The sequence below is a fragment of the Canis aureus genome, chromosome 29, assembly GCF_053574225.1.
Source record: "Canis aureus isolate CA01 chromosome 29, VMU_Caureus_v.1.0, whole genome shotgun sequence".
NCBI lineage: Eukaryota > Metazoa > Chordata > Mammalia > Carnivora > Canidae > Canis > Canis aureus.
The window spans coordinates 12,812,276-12,834,777 of record NC_135639.1 but is presented as its reverse complement, the minus strand read 5'-3'; the positions used below and the strand labels follow the sequence as shown (position 1 = coordinate 12,834,777).

Here is a 22,502-nt window from a genome sequence, read left to right as displayed (position 1 = left end):
CCAAAAGTAGATGAATATAGTGATTTTATTGGAAATTGCACATTATACTGCATCCCTCAGCCAGCTTTTTCTGAATGGTTCTTTGTTTAAAAAAAAAAAAAAAAACCTAACATTTTAAACACAGGCATCCAATGATTTTTTTTTTTTACAGTGTACCTTGTAATATTTGAAAATTTCTGCTGCCACAGTAACTTCCCCATTGTCCTGTTCCTACAAGCTATATAAATAAAATTACTTTTCACTGCACACAGTTTTTATTCTGAATCTAACACTCACACTTAGAAAGAAGCTCTCACTGGCATCTTTCTCACTCATTCTGTGAGTGTTTCTTCCTATTCAGGCCCATATTATATATGCATTAGCCAGGTCACTGTTCTCTGGGTGTTCCCAAAATTGGTTTTCCGTCGCATCACTCATAGGCCCAAATATCTTTATACTTATTATAGAATTAGGTGCAAATGCTTCATTCTGGCATGCTAAGTTCCCATTAACAAGGTCCCATTTCCACTACTACCTCCGACCCTAACAATTTCAGGTAGGCTGGGTCCTGATAGCCACTTAAAACACTCATTTTTAATGCACTGCCTGGTCTCATTTTAATCTCCATTCATAAAAGCCCTTTCCTCTCTCCATAGATCCATCCTTTGAGATTGGGCCAATTGTACCTTTTCCATGACACCTAGACTGCCTGACCTTACCTATTTAATCACCTGGCATTTTTAGTTCTCTGAGCAGTTAGTCACCCATCAGGGCAATCAGTTACATATTTTGTATCTACCTGCCTTTGATCGAAAGAGATGTTGCCTGATGCATCTTTGTTTCACAATATTAACAGAATTCTTACACAAGACAGGAGAGTAATGTCCATCCCCTATTATCAAGTTCTAAAACGGACATCTTTTTTTAGCATGTCGCCCTAATACATACTGTCTCCTCACAGTCGAAAGACAAAAGGCACAAAAAAGTGACATTATAAGACCCTACCTGTCCTTATTATTCCATAAAATAAACTGATGGCAGTACAAAAATATCTTACATTTAAATTTTGGTTATATCTTCTCTTAAATAAGGAATATTTTTTAAAACTGGAACGACAGAACATCAAAGATGCAATTAATATTATTTCAGGCATATTAGAGAACCTTGAGTTCAGAGACTCCTCTAGCAGAATCTTACATTCTTGGTGAAAATCAGAGAGAAAAGAAGACACTCTCCCTTAAAGAAATGAAAGAGCCCACCTTCACATCTTGCTTAGAAGGGATACACTAGGGTCTGTGTGAATTTCCTAAGGTAGGGACAGGCCCTTTTTCCAAAGAGGACTCTGGAATGTTCTCAAGGGTTTTCCATAAGCAGCATTTATCCTTCTTATAATAACAGTTTGAACTGCCTTCTTTAACAATTTAATCTAAGCTCAGCTACATGAGTTTAGAAAATATTCACCATGATTTAAGGTAAAGCCAAAGCTTAGCTGTCTACCCTGCGCTGTCCTTACCAGTGCTATGCAAGAATTTCCGAACACAGAATTTTATAGCAATATTGATTATAATACCTTTCCCTTGTAAAGCAATAAAACATATTTTCTACTTAATACAGGGAATATTTTCCTTAAACTCAATGTGGTTTAGTTTATTTTATCAAAGATTATTACTGAACATACATCTTGAAAGAAAATAGAAAAACTATCAAGTTTATTGCTTTCTGCCAAATGTACACATCCTCTACTGGTCAGCAAGAAACATGAGCTCCTAAATTCTATTTTAAGATTTAAGTTGAGAATACATTATTACTTGGAAATAATTTCATTTAACTTATTTAAAGCAATTATTGCATGTTCTGTAGGTGCTGTCCAATAAGATCATAATGAGAGCTACCATTTCCAGGCTCACCCTGTGGCAAACTACCCTCAGCACTCTATGCACAACACTATTTAATCTCTTCTGTAACACCAAGGTTGCCAAGGTTGTTATCCCATTCTCAGTTGAAAAAAATGAGGCTTAGAAAGGTTAAATAAGGTCATACATCTAGCTATTCAAGACTCAAATCCAGACCTGAATCCTAAATTTGAATTTTTCATACCTATCCTGTATTTCCTTTAGAATATTCTACTATTACTATATCTACATTCTCATGTTATATTGTAACATCTTTGAGTGGAAGAAGGTAATCAAATATATATTCTGAAACAAATATTAAATTATGTTCAGTATGATTTCCGTTTTTAACTTATTTGGGGCATTTAATTTCTTTGAAAATGAAAAAAACTGCATGAAACAAAATATATTGTATATCTCTAGTCAACAAAATATGTGATTAACCTGAACACCCCCATTCCCATTCCAGAATCCATAACAAAGAGGTCATTATACTTAAGGCAGAGCCGCTGCAGGGCACTCACTAATTGGCTCCCTGGTAGCCTAAAGGAGCAAACATACTTCCTCAGGAACCTACCAGGCATAGAGTATACCTAGCTCCAAGCCTCCAACTAAAAAAGAAATGATAGAATTACCAAGTAGTGAGTAAAGAGCTTACCAAATAGTGAGTGAAGATACAAGAGTACATAGTCGTTATTTATAAAATATTCCTTCAAAATGCATCTTGCAATTTTTTAAAATAAGCTTTCTTGCTATTTACTGAAATAACTGTACATTCACTCCCCAACTTATAATTTCTAAGGTTAAAATACATAAAATACATACATTTTTACCTATGTGTGATACATTGTATTCAATATACGTTTATATATTACATTTTCATATTTATAATACAATTACGTTATATATCAATACTATATTTAACACCTTAAATCAAAGAGCACTAATTTATCCTTAAAAATATAAGTTGAAGGAGACAAATGTCAAATGTCTGGATCCCAATATTCTTAGAAACTAGCTAAATGTGTAAAAGGAAAATCATTTCATGATCAAATTAGCTGCTTTACTTTCTATTGCCAGCAGCTATTTAGAACATCTCCGCCACAGGTACCACTACTACCATCTATTAAAATATAGAAACAATACCTGTATTTCGAAAGTTAAAGCTTTATTGCTATGGCAAAAAGTAACCACAGGTGATGGGAGTCATAGTGGCCCAAAAGGAAGTGTTCTAAACAGAAAAGTAGTGTTCACAGAAGTAGGGCTAAATATAAAAGAAACAGAAGTTATTCTCCTGTGAGAAACTAACAAAAGGGGTCCAACGGGGACAAGATTTGGTAAAACCAAAACCGCTGGAAAGAAATACATGTAGTAATTATAATTCTAAGGTGAACACACTTTAAATGCATTAAACCCATAAGCAATTACAGAAATTTGCACTGTTGTATTCAAAGAAGCCAAGTGTGGTTCAGTATTCAGAAATAAACTCTCAAGAACTGTAGTTAGTGTGCTGATATTAACTTGCTTGTCTTCAACAATTCAAAACACATAATTTCTATCTCTAAAAAAAGTTCTAAAATGAACAGATAGCACCTCATTAAAACAAACTCAGAAGTCTCCATCAAGACTGAAATGCCAACTTTGATTCAAAGACAACACACCTGACATTGCTGTAATATGGATCTTCCTTGACTCACAATGGGGTTACATCTCAATAAACCCACTGAAAATGGAAAATACTTTAATGAAAATGCATTTAATACGCCTAACCTACCAGACATCATTGCTTAGCCCAACCTATCTTGAATGTGCTCAGAACAGTTACTATTAGCCTACAGTTGGGCAAAATCACCTAACACAAAGCCTATTTAATGGTGTTTCTCCTGTAATTTATTGCATACTGTACTGAAAGTGAAAAACAAGATGGCTAAATGGGTGCAGAATGGTTGTAAGTTGTGTGCCCTAGTGATCGCCTGGCTGACTGCAAGCTGCAGGTGCTGCTGCCCAGCCTCACGAGGGAGAATCCAACGGCATATTCCAGGCCTGGGAAAAGGTCAAAATTCAAAATTCTGAAGTATGGTTTCTACCAAATGCATATCAACTTACCATCATAAAGTTGAAAATTCCTAAGTTGAAACATCCTAAGTTGGGGACCGTCTGTACAGCTTTTACAATTCTCTGTTTCATCAAATTTAAGACTCCAATTAAAGACCATCATTGGAAAAATCCTCCTCGTTTCTTCTCCTTTACCAATCCCCCACCATCCCGACCTCCACATATAAAAGGAACACATCTCCAAGATGTTCCCTTCTTTCCCGTCCTCACTCCCAGGTGACTTCCATCAACTCTCACCTTCACAATCATACTAACTTTCTGACTCATTTTCCTGCCCCAAGTCCTCCCCCTTCCCATTGCAAACCCCACCAGACTCCCTCATGCTACAGGGTTAGTTAATCTGATCAAATCACAATGTAACTTAAAAATCTTCATGGCTCCCCAATGTCTTTACAATGCCCAGTCCTTAGCATGGAATGGAGACCTAATATTTACATACCTGTTTCTATGAACTCTAAGAGGAGGAGTAAATATTCCAAAAATAATGCAAATCAAAGTGTCATTTGATTATCGGATCTAAAATTCAGAAAAAATCATCTGGAAGTAGTCACACGGAGGAGGCAACGGAATGGATGAGGAGGCATGCAAGGGCTTTCTTTTTATTCTTAATCTTCCAAGTATAACATGTTTATAATAAAGGTCTGCTGATTGCAGGAGTTTTTCTGAACCAAAATTCAATTCATACCCCCAACAATTTCAAGTTTATGTAGGAAATAACTATACCAAATGTCTGAAATCAAGAATCAGGTCTTCAGCTAGAAAGTATCGTAAGAGCATGAGTGAAGCGGTACATATCATGTAAAAACTACACTGGTGATGAACAGCCTCCTCTCTGGCCTAGATTCTGACAGCTTTAAAGGGGATAAAGAAAATAAGGTCAACTTGGAATAGGCAATTTTAGCCAAAAGGCCACTGGTGAAAACAGAACAAATGTCTACAATAATTTTGAATCATGTAATTTATGTCTTTCCAATGTACTGTTCTCAAAATACACATGTTCATTAATGGCAATTAACACAAATTATTAACCTACATGTAACAAGCTTGTTGGTTTGACAATGAAATAATCCTCTCAAATTCTACCTTAAAAGTTAAAATTTACATATTGATTTGCACTGGGGTCACTGGAATATTATCTTAATGCTTCCCTATCAGAAACCTCAGGACTTACATACTCTATCTTGTATTTGATCATATCATAACAACCTGTTCTCTTTAACTATTGGACTCGCCGCGTTATCCAGTGTCCAGTGCCTAAGAGCTCGTTAATTACCTAAACTATATCTCCATAGGTCTTGTTAATTACCCGTCTCCTGTCTCAGAGGACCTTGTTAATAACTTGTACAGTCTCTCTAAAGAGGTCCTAACAACACATTAAAATTAAAGATGCTTTTCTTTTAGCACCTGTCAAGTGCTGTAAATTGAGAAATTTTCACATCAGTTTATTAGCCTACAGTAGTTTTTGTGGATTTTTTTGGCTGGTTTTCTTCTCTCACAAAATCTCTCTATATCTCAATCTCTCAGCTCAAAATAATAACAACTTAGCAAAGTTTTGTCTTTTTTTGTTACAGAGCCTTTTTTGTTTTCAATTTTGAAGTCTATAAATATCAATTTGCATTAGTGAGTTACCAAAGGATGGCATGGATGGTATCTGCAAATTAACCCATTGGGAGATGTACCAATTAATGAGAGCTATTATAATGAGTATTAGGATGACAAAGGGTAAAAAAGTTTCAAGTAGTATCTGGGGAGTTTAGCATAAAAGTTCTAGTTAGTGTTAAGGGAACTAATCATATTGCATATTTCATGTTCGTAGTCACTGTTTCATTGGATACATTCTGCAAATCCCTGGATACTAATGGATTAATGGGTCTAAAAATCATCTCAAAAGTTTTTGTTTTCTGTCTTTAAATGAGGCCACAAATTTTCAGCTGTGTAAAGATTTATAGCCTGCCATGGATGAGAGGCAAAATTATCTTTACTATTAGACAAATAAGAACAAAAAATAAATACTGCTATTAAAATAAACCTTATACATGTTAAGGTTTATTATGCCAAAAACTGAGCTATAAACTCACACGGGGGGGGGGGGGGGGGGGGGAGAAAAGGTCCATACTGAGCGTTACAAAAATGAAGGTTTTAAAACTATGAATAGGATTTCTTTTGGAACATCTGTTTAACTTTTAAAAATCAAAATGTAGGCCTATAGTAAATAGTCTTTTTTTCATGGACATGTTATATAACTTCATAATAACAACTACATGCTTATAGGCCTATGGTGCTTTGTGATTTGTGAAAATTAGGCACACGTTTAAACATACATTCTGGGATCCCTGGGTGGCGCAGCGGTTTGGCGCCTGCCTTTGGCCCAGGGCGCGATCCTGGAGACCCGGGATCAAATCCCACATCGGGCTCCCGATGCATGGAGCCTGCTTCTCCCTCTGCCTATGTCTCTGCCTCTCTCTCTCTCTCTATCATAAATAAATAAAAAATTTAAAAAAATTTAAAAAAATAAAAATAAAAATAAACATACATTCTAGGTAACCAATTTTTTTGTAGCTTCTGAGAAAGGTATGATACAACCATAGACAGGAATTGATGAGTTAAGGAAAGAAAAGAAAGGAGAAAGGGAGAAAGGGAAGTAGGTTAACCTGATCCCACAAGTAAAAGGCACACGGTCATGCAAAATTATAAGATATTAGTGACAGATAGGAGTTCTTGATCTTAGGCACTACTTCTGTACTGTCCTAAAAACTGTTTCACCAGCTAAGCAACAAACAGGTTTTTCCTCAGTAAGTACAGTAAATGGAAATATATGCATATATGCTCTAATAAAAGCAATATAGCAGGATTGATAACATGAGATATACCATTAAGTTAACACAGAACTAAGAGTTTGCTGTATGGTATTCACAACGACAAGAAGGCAGAAAATAACGAAGGGAAAGCATGTTCTTTGTATGAGTCACAAATAGATGAATATTCCCAAATCAAAATTTTCTGGTAAAAATATCTCCCATAAGTTCTTACTCTCCAATGAGCTTCCTTTTTAAAATCAAACAGCAGCTCTCCATACGGAGTATGCTTATATTTTTTTACTCTATTTTTTTTACATTTCAGAATAAGACACACAACCAACTTTCTCCTGTGTTAATGAATTCCCTTGACTGGGTGGACTTCCTCAATAATAAACTTTCTCAGGGAGCCTCAGAAGAACATACATCACAAAGTTTCTCTTCAAGTTATGATAGGTAGCAAATAAACACAAGCATATTTTGTAAGTGTTGTTCATCACTACTGATGTCTGGGTTTTACCTGAACTCTGAGAAACAATTCATCCACAGATGCCATAAATATTAAATAGTCAGACATTTCTGCTGGGACTTCAATACCTACTATAATTTAGATGTTTCTTAGCCATTCAGCCAAATCTCATACTCTTCTCCATATTCCTGTTTTAGTATGGCTGACCTCCCAACTAAGCCCTCCACCTTAGGGCCCTGGAAGCGAAGCTAGTGTGACCAAGTCATCTATTCAACTAGGAATTTACCAACAGAACTCCTGATTCCTATTCATCAATTAGTACTTTACTGAACTCTTATGAAATACATGATATAATTTAGATCAGTAATTTTTAGACCTGACTGAGAATCAGTGGGAAGTTCTAAAAATGCTGATTTTCATTTCAAGGCCCATTCGCACTAAAGATTCTAATTCAGTCTGCAGTATGACCGAACAAATTGTAGTTGAAAAAAAATCCTCAGGAGCCTCGGATGATCAACACTGAGGATAAGCACTGATCTAGGTGCTGTGGAGCACCCACAAAAGAAGATTCAGCATAGCTATTAAGAAGCTTAGATAGCTTAGTAAAGAAGACTAAGACCCAGACACAATAGATATCCTAGAGCAGTTATGTTCTATATCAGCAGAAATCCAAAGGGAAACACCATGTTATTAATCAAGAAAGAATTAAAGAGTATTTAGCCTCAAGGATAGGCTAAGCACACTCAGAGGAGTTTAGAGAGCATTCCAGGACTGAGCCAAAGGATGGTCACAGCAAGGCTTAAAGGGCCTGAAAAGAGACAGGTAAGGAAATTAAATTACCTAGAACTGAGAGATAAGGAATACTAAAAGAAAAGTTGGAGAACTAAGAAAAGCCCAAAATACAGTAAGTACATTGAAAGTTAGAAGAGTTTGGATTTGGTGTTACAAATCAGGGGTTCTTAACGCTTTCAAACTAGGCTTTTTAAACAGACTAAAGTTACCATGGCCCCAGGGCCCTAAATACCAAGTAACAATAACGCTAAATGTTATGATAAATAAATGCAAAAACCACAGTTCACTTAATACTCTCAGAGTGTCTCGTTCAGGTAAGGTTTATTTATTTTTTTTTTTAATTTTTATTTATTTATGATAGTCACAGAGAGAGAGAGGCAGAGACATAGGCAGAGGGAGAAGCAGGCTCCATGCACCGGGAGCCCGACGTGGGATTTGATCCCGGGTCTCCAGGATCGCGCCCTGGGCCAAAGGCAGGCACCAAACTGCTGCGCCACCCAGGAATCCCCAGGTAAGGTTTAATTGGTGATGCTTGGTTAGGTGGTCTTCCACATGCATTCAGGGACCCAGGCTGCCCATCTTCTGGCTCGGCCCTTCTCAAGAATCTCTATTCAACCAGCCCGAGACTCAGCAAAATATTTCAGTCAACCCTGCAGGCCATGCAGTCTCTACTGCTGTAGCACTAAAGTAGACACAAACCGGTGTCTAGGCTGGTTAGACAGCCTAGGCTGTAATGGCTGTTTGCATCAGCAGTTACATAATTTTCCAAAAACAAAAAAAACCTGAGTGCATGTTATACCATTTTTTAAAAAACATTTTTATTCATTTATTTGAGAGAGAGAGAGCACAAGCAGGGGTGTGCTCCGCTGACACATTATTTACAAAAACAGGCAGCAAGCCAGACCCGGGACCCGTCTTGTTTGTCAACCCCTGGCCTAAGGTACTGAGGAAGAGAGGCAATATAGATGGCTGTATAGGATGTCTTCATGGGCCCGACCTGGACATGTAGATATCTCTTTCACTAACTCTTCAATAAACCACAACTTCATCACCTGTCCCCATCTGGCTAAGGGTCTGGCTGTGTTTCTGTTTTTAAAAAAGGGCACCTTGTTTGCTGAACACATTTCCACTTTCCACTTTCCACTAGAAGACTAGCCTAGTGTTAAAGAAGGAATGACTGTGAACAAATGATTAAAAATGGTATAACAGGGGGCAAGCCCCAGTGGCTCAGAGGTTTAGTGCAGGCTTCAGCCCAGGGCATGATCCTGGAGACCCGGGATCAAGTCCCACGTCAGGCTCCCTGCATGGAGCCTGCTTCTCCCTCTGCCTGTGTCTCTGCCTCCCTCTCTCTCTCTCTCTCTCTCTGTGTCTCTCATGAATAAATAAATAAATAAAATCTTTAAAAAAAAAAAAAAAAGGTATAACAGGGGCACCTGAGGGGCTCAGTCATTTAAGTATCTGCCTTCGGCTCAGGTCATGATCCCAGAGTTCTGGGATCCAGCCCCACGTCAGGCCCCCTGCATAGTGGGGAGTCTGCTTCTCTCTCTCCCTCTGCCCTTAACCCCTGCTCGTGCTCTCTCTCTCTCTCAAATAAATGAATAAAAATGTTTTTTAAAAAATGGTATAACATGCACTCAGGGTTTTTTTTGTTTTTGGAAAGTTATGTAACTGCTGATGCAAACAAGCATTACTTTACAAAATGTGGGGTTAACCATGCAACACACTGGTAGATACGGATGACACCAAACTACCTGTGATTTATAATTAAAAAGCAAGGTTAGCTGCAATTTTAAAACGCAAACAACTCGATACTGATCATAAATTGATGAAACATTTTCTGAAAATGGCAAGAATTCCAACGACGCTTGCCGGCGCATGTGCAGTAGGAGTTCTGCAGCATGCCAAGCGTGAGACAGTATCCAGACTTCTTAGCACTGGCAGAGACCACAAACACAGTGCGGTGTACTCACCACACCCAACTCCGTTTCTTCTGGGTCCATTGCTGAACCAGATTTCTTCACTGGCTGCACTGAGGCAGGGACATGATGAACTCTGGCCAAGGGAACATCTGCAGAAGTGATGCACGCCACGGCCAGGCCCGGCACACAAAGCCATGCCACATGTGACCCCCCTCCTCACTCTCTTCCCCCACGGCGTGGCCCTGGAGGCCGTGGGGTAAATGGTGGCACCGCGAGAAGGAAGGAGCCTGGTTCCGGAATAACGGCGTGGAGCTATATGACCCAATGGAGCGAAACACCCCCTTCCCACCTCCCTGTCATTGTGAATCAGGTGGCGACAGCAACGAGCAGCCATGCTTTCACTGTGATAAGCCACTGAGATCTGGGGTTGTCTATTACAGTTGATAAGCTACTTAACACAGAGTTCTTAAGAAACTCCAGAAATGTGCTATTTAGGGTCTGAACGCTACATTTCAGGAGCCCTTGACACTGACTTAGATTTTGAATAATGCTTTGTTGTACATAAACAATGCACATGTTTTGCCTTTGTGGGTCTGTTTTCACTGTACCAGATCTTCACAGCCCACGCCGGGCTAGAAGAGGAGCCTCAAGGAATAAAATCACATTTTAGGAAATCGGTCTGCTATCTTGTGTTCACAGATTCAAAAATGGTTTTCTCTAACACCTACTACGTACCAAGCATCGGGCTGGAGATTCAGGGTGGAGAGCTGAATGAAATGGAGGTACGGCCCTCAAGATGTTGGTGATGGTGGGAGGGAGACCAGAGACTGGTCTATTACTGAACAACGGGATGCCCATGCAAAGCAAGACTTCCGTGTAAGAAAATGCTGCCCCAAAGGGATCCAACAGCTCTCTCAACAAGAGCAGGCAAGGCTTCAGAGAAGAGGGGCAGGTAAGGAGGAGCCTGTGAGTTAGTAAGTACAAGCCAAAGTGTTTCAAAGAACCCCGTTCTTTTTGTCGGGTGATCCAACAAAAAGCTGAATTCGTTTCCTCTATTGGTTTTATGCAAGACTATTACAGGACCTATTCCAAGAACGGAAGCAGAACGTGGTATTTTTTTTTGTGTGGTTTACAAGGTGATTTCCTCAGGTGGATTTTACTTTTTTTTTTTTTAACGAAGAAATAAAAACTCTGCCTTCTAAGAAAGTGTTCCTTAGTGCTGTCAAGCTTTTTGGAATAAAGAAAATTCTCCGGGCTTAATCACACCCTATCCACTTGCAGGGCAACATCACGGTCCCCCTGCACCTGTGACCACAGGTGAGCCAGCTCACTCACAAAGAACACGATCCGGTTCCACGGCTATGGACGGCATCCACCCTTTGCTCTGGCCAGAGTTCTCAGAGCCATCAGTGACAAGAGTCCGGGAAACCCTGAAGAGATCTGTTTAGCAGTACTGGAAAAAAAAACAATCTGTGGCACACATCCTAGTGACAGGAGTCTAGAGCTTCCAAAGTGCATTTGGCTTAGATGTGAATGGGAGAAACCTAAAATGTCTCCGATGATCCCCAGGGGCTGATGTAAGGACAAGAAACAGGAGCATATGGCTACACAGAAACAAAATGACCTCCACTGCATCCCCCCAAACTCCACTCAAGATAAAGCTGCTTTCCAGAGGTTTTGAACTGAACTCTCTTCCTAGATCTACTTATAGGTGATCCTTCTATTTTACACTCTAAATAAGAGCGACCCTTTAATTGCAAATGCATTTACCACAGACATAGTTTGTGACACACAGAGGAAAGGTAACTTTCCAGGAACCTACAGATGTAGTCGTCCTCATATCTGGCCTCCCGAAGAACACGACGAAGAGAAAGGCTTAAAATTTAAAAATCTTCCATTTACCAAGAAATAGCTCTCATTTCGATAGAAACAGCATTTGTACTGATGTCACCCAAACACAGCCTAAATCTGGCAAAATGCCACACTCACTTTTAAAACCTGTGGCAATCCATGTAAACAGCCCCAGTATAGGGCAATTAAAGATTTGAGGATACTTATTTTTCTACATGCTGCCATAATTTAAAAACATTATTTTCCTGCCACTGCCCATTTTTCTTGCTTTTGACTCTAAAATTATTTAAATTACGCAATCTCTTAAGTTATCTCAGACAGTTGTTTTTAATTATCTTCTTCAAAAAAAAAGTTTAGCGAAAGGGAGAAAAAGCAAATATATTTCTATTTACCACTGTAATTTAGGACTTAAGACAGTATGTGTAATATACTATGTGAAATACCAAAATAAAATATTTGAGAATACCATAATGAAACTATGGACTCTTCAGTAAAATATTAATACCACACGATAAGAATGTATTCTTTTTGAGTATAGCTAATAAAGAAAACTGAACAATACTTTTTAAAGCCACAGTAAGTATTTATTGCTAAAAAAAAAAAAAATGAAAGAGATACACGTTTCCCTCGGAAATGTTAAATGCATACTTTAACACATCATTAGAAAATGAGAGGACAGGTAGGAAAGTACCGTCTAAAAGGGTGCTTGTTAATACTATACTTTTTGTTTGCAATGGAACAAAACAAAGCACTGTTTTTGAATAAAATACTACATGACAGTATATAAAACACAGTATACAGCCACCATTCACGGGTTCCCTATTTGGGCCCTGGCTTTATACCATGTACTTGATTTATAATTTATCATCACCCAATCCTACCAAGTAGGTATTCTTTTCCTTGTTTCAAAGATGGAGAAGATGAGGTTTATAGAGGTCACAGAGCCACTGAGCCAGGATTCCCACTCTGGTTGGTATTTATACATTATAGCCTTGAGGAAAAACTTCTACATTCCATGGCAAACACTCTACCATGCTAACCTATAACTGCTTAGGATTCCAATACATTCATCTTATTCTTTGATTAAGTTTTCTTTAATCAGCTTTTCTACTGTTCACTTCTGCAAAATCCATAATCTCATTTAAAGGAATAGAGTTCCCACTTGGGCGAAGGAAGAAGTACCATTATATACAAAACTGAGAACTCAGATTTTGAAAATCTAATCTTTATCATGATAGTGATTATCCCTATGACCAGAAATCATCATACAGCTACTCTTTGATATATTTATAGTACCCAAAGGGTCATAAAATTCCAATAAACATTCACAAATAGAAGTGACTTCTAAATAGCCATTTGATGAGGCTAGTTAACACCGACGATGAAAACCATTAATACTTAACATAAGCCAGTATTTCTTAAAGAACAGCCCATAGGCTGCTATTGGCCCACTAATCCTCCCCAGAGAGCCTGTGAACTAATCCCTGGAAAATAGTATCTAGAAACCCAATGTATCACCTAAATTTCTGGCCTGAATTAACACCCAGTGGTGATTCACTCTTAACCACTCTCATCAAAAGCTATGCCATTCTCTTCCTAAGTTTCAGTGAGTTTCTGGCTCACATAGAAATAGACTAGGGTAGGGATTAAGAATCTTTTATCCTTCTAAGATAAAAAGTTCAATTCCAAAGATGTATGTAGCATTGCCTGGCTCCATAATTAATTATAAAAATAAGATAAGAATTGTGTTCAAGTCAAATAAAAGGAATTTAAAACATTCAAGTATTTAAAAGGGTATTTGATACTTTCAAGTGTAGTTTTTTTCAAAATAGCACAACTTCCCCCATGAGGCTTACCTTGAAGATGGCATTATATTTGAAGCCCTGAATTTTGTTGTAAACGGATTAGTTGACTCATAATCAAAATAGTCCTGCCGATTTTCACTAAATGCGTTAGGTGATTTCAAGTCACAAGGGCTATCAGATCCCCCATTGTTAAGTTTATCAGATCTCCGGCTATCTTTTTTTCCAGTCACTCTTTCAAACAAGCTAACTTTCTCTCTTTTCTCTCTTTTATTTTCTTTTCTTACTTCAACTGATTTTGAAAATAAATTCATGCTGCTGTCCCATGATTCACTGCTTTCTTCAAATGGATTTTTCTTCCTTGGCAGTGTTGCAAATTTTTGGGGTAATGAAGCAGTCACATTTGTAAATGGGTCATTTTGTCTTCCGAAAGACGATTCACCTTCATCCACACTGCTGTCAGGTTGGTTCATTTTAGAAGTATCAAAGCTTAATGTTCTTCTGTGTGGAGATTTGAGACTTCCTGCAAACAATTTTGTAGTTAGTACATAATCAGTGACACATTACATCACACTACTTGACACATTCTGTGTGCACACTGCTGCTTTTAGAATGAGAGCAATTAGCTATTTAAAGATATTAACCTTTAAAATAATCAAGGAAAACAATCTTAAAATGGTGAAGTATAGCAGTCTCAAGTAGGTAAGCTAATAATAATTAGCATATTGCTAGACAATCAGTAATTTACTCAGCTCAGAAAAAAACAATCAAATAAACTATAATGTCAAAACTAGAGGTTCTGGTGGGCAAGATGGTGCTATAAATTCTCAAAGGCTTTTTTCATCATTAGCATTAAATATACTTTGCTACTTCTGAACATACAAGATTTTTTTTTCTAGGAACTTTCTGATTAAATGGAATATTTATTTATGCTTCAGGCTTTCAGGACCAAAGAAACAGCAGTAAAAAAAAAAAAAAAGATGCCAGGCCATGAAAAGCAACTGGGACTCATTTTTGTTATCATTTAATAATATAAACACAATGCTGAATGCAGACAAGTTCTGCCTTCAATAAACTTACCAATTTTGAGTATATTCGGCACTCAATAAAGAGCTAAGCTTAGAAACTACCTAGAAATTGCAATTTTTATTTTCTAACTCTATAAGCTAGACTTTAAAAATTAAAAGGGTAGTTCGGATCACTAAGGATACAATGAGAAAGTGTCACTTACCACTTTCCGGAACCACTCCAAAGGAATCTACATGCCGACCAAGAAGATGTGTTTGACCAATGGTGCCAGCAGACTTCAGTTTCTCAGAAGATATGTGGGTCCCAGTTAAGTCAGACATTGAATGTGCTGAAGAGAGTCGCTGAGGACCCAGAAGGAAAGGCTTTTTTGGTTTGGATTTCATCTGTATTTCACCACTTGAAAAGTCAGTATTGGCATCGGGTATGTGAGAACTTGGAATGATTGCAGAAGACGTATCAGAAAATGTCCCATCATTTTTTCTACCTTTCATCTTATCTTTTAATTTTGCAAAAGGAGATCTTGTTTTGTCTTTCATTGATAAGTCAAACATACTTGCTGTCATATTGTTCCGCATGAATTGAATATTGACCTTTATCTCACCCCTGTTTTTGGCTCTTTTTCCTTGTTTGGATTCTAATCTAAACCACCTTAAAGAGAAGGAAAAAACTGGGTTGTAACACACACTGCAGAGAGGATACAGGCTTGTTACGTACAAATAGCTTTTTAGGTAAAGCTATGAACCATCAAAGCAATGGAAGCATGATAGCTATTATGCATCCATCTGACTTAAGTGTTGCTATGGCCTAAGAACATTTGTTAATGTCAAAGGACTGAGGCAGAGACTATGAAATAATTCATCAATACAAACTCCTCTTGAGCACTATAAAATAATGACATTTTTAATAATTAAATATTTAGCCCCAACCCCAAAATATTTCTTCTGTAAAAGCTACTGGAAGAATTTTGTTAATATCGGAGCGTGTTGCATTACAGTGTGCTAACTGTGAAAATGACATAAGATGTGATTTAGATTCATGTAAAGCGGGCCAAAGCCTTCTCCTGAATAAAATAGGAAAAATGAGTAAAACATAGGAAGTGACAAATAGTAGTGAACCCTGTAAAGTTTTTGAAGGAAAAAGAAACCTTAAATGCTTCCTGTTAGAATCTATTTGCTTCATTTATCATTGCTACTGTACCAATACCAAAGAGAAATTATTCTAATTGGAGCCAAATCTTATGCTTTTCGTCAGTTCGCTGAATTGCACCGTCCGTTGTCAAATGACGTTACAGTAGTCCCCCTTATCCACGGTTTCGCTTTCCACGGCTTCAGTTACCAGCAGTCAACTGCGTTCTGGAAGCAGACGATCCTCTGTCTGACACAGCCTCAGAAGGTCAGTTAGCAGCCTGATGCTATGTCACAAAGCCTACGTCATTCACCTCACTTCATCTCAATACGGAGGCATTTTATCATCTCACATCATCACCAGAAGGGTGAGTACAGGACAGTAAGACATTTTAAGAAAGAGATCATATCCGCATTACTTTTATTACAGTATATAACTGTTCTATTGTATTATTAATCTCTTACTGTGCCAAATTTATAAATTAAACTTTATCACAGGTATGTACATGTAAAGGAAAACATAGTATATCTAGGATTGGGTGCCAGCCACAGTTTCAGGCTAGATCCCACTGGGGGCCTTGGAACTTATCCCCTGTGGATAAGAGGGGGCTACTGTATAAGAAGTAAAGTTTATTTTGGTTTGTTCTGTGGTGTTTTTTATCTATGAGAAAGTCTCCAGTGGTCAGTGTTACAAGTGGTCATTTTACAGAGAAAATAGCTAAAAAATAAAAATCAAGCCTCGATGAGAGTTTCTATAGTATTTCCACATTTTTTTAACAATGAAGCATAACCTGCAAATAGGTTACATTTATACTTAAATAAGGCTCTAATCAAGTGTAACAAACTTTCTTAGCTACAAAGGAACTCTGATCTAATTTTACATTAGTACCTTCTCTCCTGTTACCAAGAAGATACGCCAGAAGAAGCTCATGTTTACTATACATCAGGTGGAAGACTGGTTCACCAGTCTTTCCAGGCAGGAGAGAAAATTGGCACATACCATATGTACAATCTTAGAAAGTAAAACACACAAGAGAAATATCTTCATTAATTTGAAGCAATTTAATCAATTATGATCTAGTTGCATTAAAAAAAGTAATTTTTAAAAATAAAATGTTTTATAATAAAAAGCATTACCCCAAGACCCTACACTGAGAAAAGCTTTTGAAGCAAATGGTGAAATCTGAACACACAGGGACTAGAAATAGAAATAAGAAAGGACAGCAATCAACTCTGTGGAATAGAGAACCTTGAGCAATACAAAATTTAGCATTCAAAAAGCCTGGAAATGAAACAAGGTCAGACACCCCGTTATTAATTCCCAATTCTGGAAAATAAAGCCATTCTCAATGGGGGGAGAAATGCTTCTGATGGATGGTACATGGGAAATGTTCTGTAACATCTCAGGCTTTACACAAAGTAAATGAGTACACTTTGCAGGAAGTGTACCAAAAACAAAAAAACTTAGGCCTAGAAGACTTCCATGTATACAACAAATCAAAGCAAATCTGAGGAAAAATAAATAAATCAATAACCAATAGATGGAAGGAGGTGAGAGGAATCAAAACTCACCGAATTTCAGAAATAAGACCAAATCAATGATCTACTTTAACATCCATGTTTCATAGATGAGGGAACTGGGGCACAAAGGCTAAGTAACATCCCAATGTCAGATTAAAGCCAATAAGGAAAATACCCAAGCTGATGAATAACATCTGCATGAAAATAGAAGTTCTTTCCTATTTGATGAACCACATATGTTAATAAGGTTAAAGGCAGGGCTGGCCATGTGTTAGGGGACCCTGTGTTTAATCAGGCGGCAGTGACAACCAAGGAGGAAGGCAATGCAGGTTTTCTACTGCTAAAGGGTAAGCTCCTTGAAGGCAATTTGCCTTGCATTCAACAAATGTTTACTGAATAATTTTTTTCTAAAACTATACTCTTACCGTAACCAAGCTAAAACTGTGTGCGTGTTGCACCATTTTGTTTTATGGTAGGGAACACTAAAGACTCATCAGGTAAGCTTAAAAGAATCAAGCAAGTCAGTATTTGAATACAAACTCTAAATACAGGATAGTTTCCATCCCCCCACTCCCGGAGGGGGTGGGGAGCTGGAAAGAACTTTTAACAAATGTATAAAACTTAAAACTTAGGCATGACAAACTACCTTAGCTGCTTTGTTTTGAAAGTGAGGTAATGGGGAAGTCTTAATGAGACCTTCAAGAATCATTCCAGAGATAGCACTCATTTTCCCAGGCTTCAAAAAGATAAAATGAAGACACAGCATTTGGGGCTTAGTGGATTAATGCTGATTTTTTTTTCACCTCTGGAGTGCTGTTTTTAAACTGTATATGGCCTCTGTTCAATTTTTAGTGGGCACAGGTCCATGTTCAAAAACCACCACACATGTGGGAACTATTCCCAAGCAATTGGTGCTGTGTGGTCAGAAACGGGACAAGATTGGCAGGAAGGGTGCCAGAGGCCAGGACACAGGTGCACTGCAGAAACTCGCACAAAAGTCCTAAAATCTGCATGTGTTTGAGTCATACCTAACTCTAGGGACTCTGATTGTTATTACTTTTCATGAGCATTAAAAAAAAAAAAATCACCCATTCCTGTTGTAAAAAAAAAATCAATAGATATTACATAACAGCATGAACGATTTTACCATTCTATTATTAAACACTGCATTATTTCCTTAAATCTCATGCCAGAACCAACCCAGACACCCATAAAAGTGGGAGATACAGAAGTTCTCTTTCCATGCCCCACTCAAAATGTTATGACTCGGGCCCTTTCCCTCTCCTTAAAAGAAAAAAAGAAGAATGGCATTTAATTTTAAATTATAAAAATAAGTAAAATAATAGTTTTAGCCATCACACTTCTTTGCCTATCATGACACAATTGGAAGACAAGCTGTAAATACTTGTCTTCAGTGTCAAGAGTATAAAATGTCACACCCAGCAGTTTCATGGGACTTCTAAATCAGCTGGTAGCCTTCATCACTCATACTGGTTTTCTAAAAAGCTCTTGGGGATATGCCGACAAGGCTCAGCACTGTGCAGAATATTAAATATCTTTCTTGCAATACACCGGTGGCCCAAGTTCATCTTGTACTGTACCACATGCACAGCTGTGCTGGAAAAGGAAGCTATTAAATATATTAAAAAACTAGAAATATTACCAATAAAGATATCTCATCAAATATGTGGTCCTCATTTATCCACAAAGAAAATGGGATTTAATAACATCTGAAAATCACTCTGCATGCAATAACATCACAAGCCCTGTTGAGAACATTTAAAAGCATTTTCCTCCTGAAAGTTCTAATCAATTTTATTTAGTAGCCAATAGAGAATTTCTGTAGGGAGACCACGATAGGAGAGTTACTTATGGCCAAATTTATTGTAATTCGGATGTTGCCAAAGATAAGGAGTAAAGCAAGGAGGAATTTTAAAAGCTCACTTCATCCTCTGAATCTCTGGATTCACAGTTGGGCCTACTTTCGCTCGGAAAATTTAGATTTCATAGGAGGCCTGTAATAGGTCACTCATTAACATAAAAAGTACCAAAAAAGGCAGCATAACATTTGCAGTTACAATATACTAGAAAGTCTACTTTCAAAACACTTTAAATATCATAGGGTAAGTTTCATCCAAAATTGGTGATTTGAACAAACTGCTTGGTGATCATCTATCTTTCAGCTAATGAAAAACTAATGAAAAACTCCTCAGAGGAAATTTTGTAGGTAACAAATACCATTTTGTAGGTATCAAACACTTATCAAAAATCATCAATATACATTCAATTTTACATTTTTTTAAAACTTTTCTCTCCTTTTTCTTAAAATACTGTTATCTCCTGAGTAAATATTTACCATTTTTCCTCTTGCATTCCTAGTACTTGTCTATCCCTTTACCTTTCACGTACTAAATCTTACATAAAGTCCTGATTTTAAAAAAAAAAAAAGGTAATAAAAATAAAAACTCCAATCAAGAGAAGCTTGCAGGAAGATGTACAGAGAATATAGTAAGGCACACTTGTTGTAAAAATGTAATAAGAAATGGACATGAACTTCAAGAAAGTTACCATTATCAAAAGTTTTCAAAAGGGCAAATAAATTTCGGTCACGTGGGAAACACCAAAGCTGCTTTGGACACTTGAAGTCCTCTTACAAACTCAACCTATATTTTTCTCATTAATTCCGTTAATTTCAAGGTTCTCTCAGATCAGGTTTAAGGAAGGGTGAGTATATCTGTATCTCCGAAAACATGTAATTTTCCGACTTAAGACATAACATCCAAGTGTTAATTTATATCATCCTTTTTTAAATGACAACGTATCTCTCCTGAGCTTGAAAGTCAGAGGTAAAAGGACGTGTTTGCAGTGAAGACGCCCCTGAATCACTTCATCACAAGAACTCCATCACTACCTGCAACACGCGGGCTTTACAGAACTATTTCCGAAGTAATACACGAACTCCAATAGGTTGTGAATTCACAGAAAAATGTCAGCGTGCATTCAAGGTTGCGAATGTTTGTACACACTTAAAATTTTTTTCTTTCAACAGCTCTAGACTCCATCGAGATGTACTGACCCTGAAAGATGGCTGAGCTAAAACACCGGCCAGCTTGTGTTTCTAAAGCTGAAACGAAATCCTGACCTCTAAATTTGGTAATAGACCTTTAGACAACTTCAAAATTCAACATGAGACCTTATATTGACAGATTTAATTCTCCATTTCCTGGCAAACTGTAGTGTTTAACGATCACAGCAACTCACACAAGTTTTAGGTGGTCAGCACTGTGATCAAGTCCTCTTACAAGCGGTGAAAACCATGTCAGTTTGCTTAAAATCCGGTGCAAAATACTCAATTATTTAACATGTTTACCTTAACCAGAAATGCGAGAGTAATGGATCATTACTGCCTCCATTTAAAAATATATATATATTTCTTCACAAGGGCTATGTTTTACTCCAGATTCGTGCAACCATGGTGCTTACAACTAGGTCATATTTCAATCCAAAAAAAAAAAAAAAAAAAAAAGAGAGAGAGAGAGAGAGAGAGAGAGAGAATGCCCCAAATAATTTCCAAGAACAGAAAATCCGTAAATAAGATAATCTCCCCCAAATTCAAAATAAATTACATAACTTACTCTGTTTTCCTTCTTTGTTTGTCCTCAAAGATGTCATTGAGGTTGATTGCCACCTGCCCTAAAAACTTATCCAGACCCACCAGGGACCTGTGCATAACTATGAGGAAAAGGATGTATTTCTCGGGATTCCCCTGCATTAGCAATCCAGGGAGCTCAAAGGAGGCCTCCTCCTTCCAGACAGGCTCAAGGGTTTTCTCAGCTACAGAGGTGGAGTACTTTTCCTTGCCCAGCTGAATTATGGTGTATGTGTCATTGGTGCCACTTTTGCCTTTTGGCTTAAGATCTTTGGCTTGGAGCACTGTGACCTGCACGTGGGTAGGAAACCACTTTTGGGCTTGCTCGGACAGCATCATTCTGGGTCTTTGGGGGGGTTGTGGTGGTGGTGGTTTCCCTCGGCGCCCCGAGCCCCTCCCGCGGGGAGAGCCTAATTCCTGAATCACTGCATCCTCCGGGCACCCGGCGGCGGCAGGCGAGCTCACGGCTGCCCGCCGGGCCCGGGGCTCGCGGCGCGGCGCCTCGCTGGGGCGGCCCGGGGGCGCGGCTGCGCTGGGGGGGCCCTCTCCGCGGCAGGGGCCCGGGGGCCCAGCATCCCCGCCGCCCCCGGCCGAGCCGCCCGCGCCTCCGCGCCGCCCGCTGCGGGGACCGGCCCCGGGCTGCGGCGGCGGCGGCGGCGGGCGGCTCCCGGGCCTGCGGGCGGCTGAGGCCTGGCCGCCGGGGCCCGCGCGGAGCCGCCCCCGCCCCCGGCCCCGGCCCGCACCCCCGCCGCCTCCGCGCCTCCCGCCCGCCCGCGCTGCTCGGCGGGCCCGGCCCGGCTCCTCCTTCCGACCCCGGTAATACGAACCGCCGGCGGCTCGCGCGGCCTGGCTCCCTCTAGCACACCTCTCCCTCCTCCTCCGCCTCCTCCGCCTCCTCCCCCTCGCCTCGGCTCCTCCTCTCGGGCGGGGGCGGGGCGGGTCGCCTGGCCGCGGAGCTGGACCGGGAGGGCAGGGACGCGGCGCCCCAGCGGCTGTCAGGGCGGCGGACGCCGGGCTCAGCCTCGCGGGGCCCGCGGCTCCCAACCCCCGGCGGGCGGCGGCGGCGGCGGCACTTCCGGGTTGGCCGCCTCCATGTTGAACTCGGGAACGCGAGGGGCGGGGCCGGCGGGGTCAGGGGTCAGCGCCTCCCTGGTTGCCGTGGCGACCGGCGGCGCGCGGCGCGAGCTCCGGGGCCCGGGGCTGGGTGCGCCTCCTCGGCGTCGCGCCCGGCGCGGGGGCCTGCAGGGGCGCTGGGCTCCCAGGACCGGGCGGGGCGGCCTGCCGCGGGGGGGGCGCGGGGGGGGGGGCGCGGGGGGAGCGCTCCTGAGCGGTGGCAGCCGCAACCCGGGCCCGCCCGATCTGGGGAGGGATGCCCGGGTTCGGTCTTTGGAAAGCGTGTTGGCTGCCTGCGCCCGGATGGATGCCTGGCGCCTGGCACAGAGCGGGTGGGTGTCAGATAGATGGTGGCTGGCGCGGCGCATCGGCCCTCTTCATTGACCGAAAGCACCCTTTTCCCCAACCCCTTACCCACTCTTCTCTAATTCACTGGGAAGACGTCCTCCACC

The 22,502-nt window shown here is 39.9% G+C and overlaps 1 protein-coding gene across 5 annotated transcripts in view; it reads right to left on the bottom strand.

Moving 5' to 3' along the window:
• RAB11FIP2 (RAB11 family interacting protein 2) overlaps positions 1-21,977 on the bottom strand; it is a 57,296-nt gene extending 35,319 nt beyond the window's left edge. For 2 of the 5 annotated variants that reach the window (XR_013367775.1, XM_077877473.1), the window contains exons 1-3: positions 20,924-21,447; positions 14,846-15,291; positions 13,669-14,137 (exon numbers count right to left, since the gene is read on the bottom strand). Coding sequence is in view for 3 of the 5 variants with exons in the window: in XM_077877473.1 (XP_077733599.1) it covers positions 13,669-14,137; positions 14,846-15,291; positions 20,924-21,276 (1,268 nt within the window). In the remaining 2 variants the exon portion in view is untranslated. Of the gene's footprint in view, positions 1-13,668; positions 14,138-14,845; positions 15,292-20,923; positions 21,448-21,764 lie in introns of those variants that run through there. The other 3 variants (XM_077877475.1, XR_013367776.1, XM_077877474.1) reach the window with 3 other exon arrangements.
• Positions 21,978-22,502: the final 525 nt, after the last annotated feature.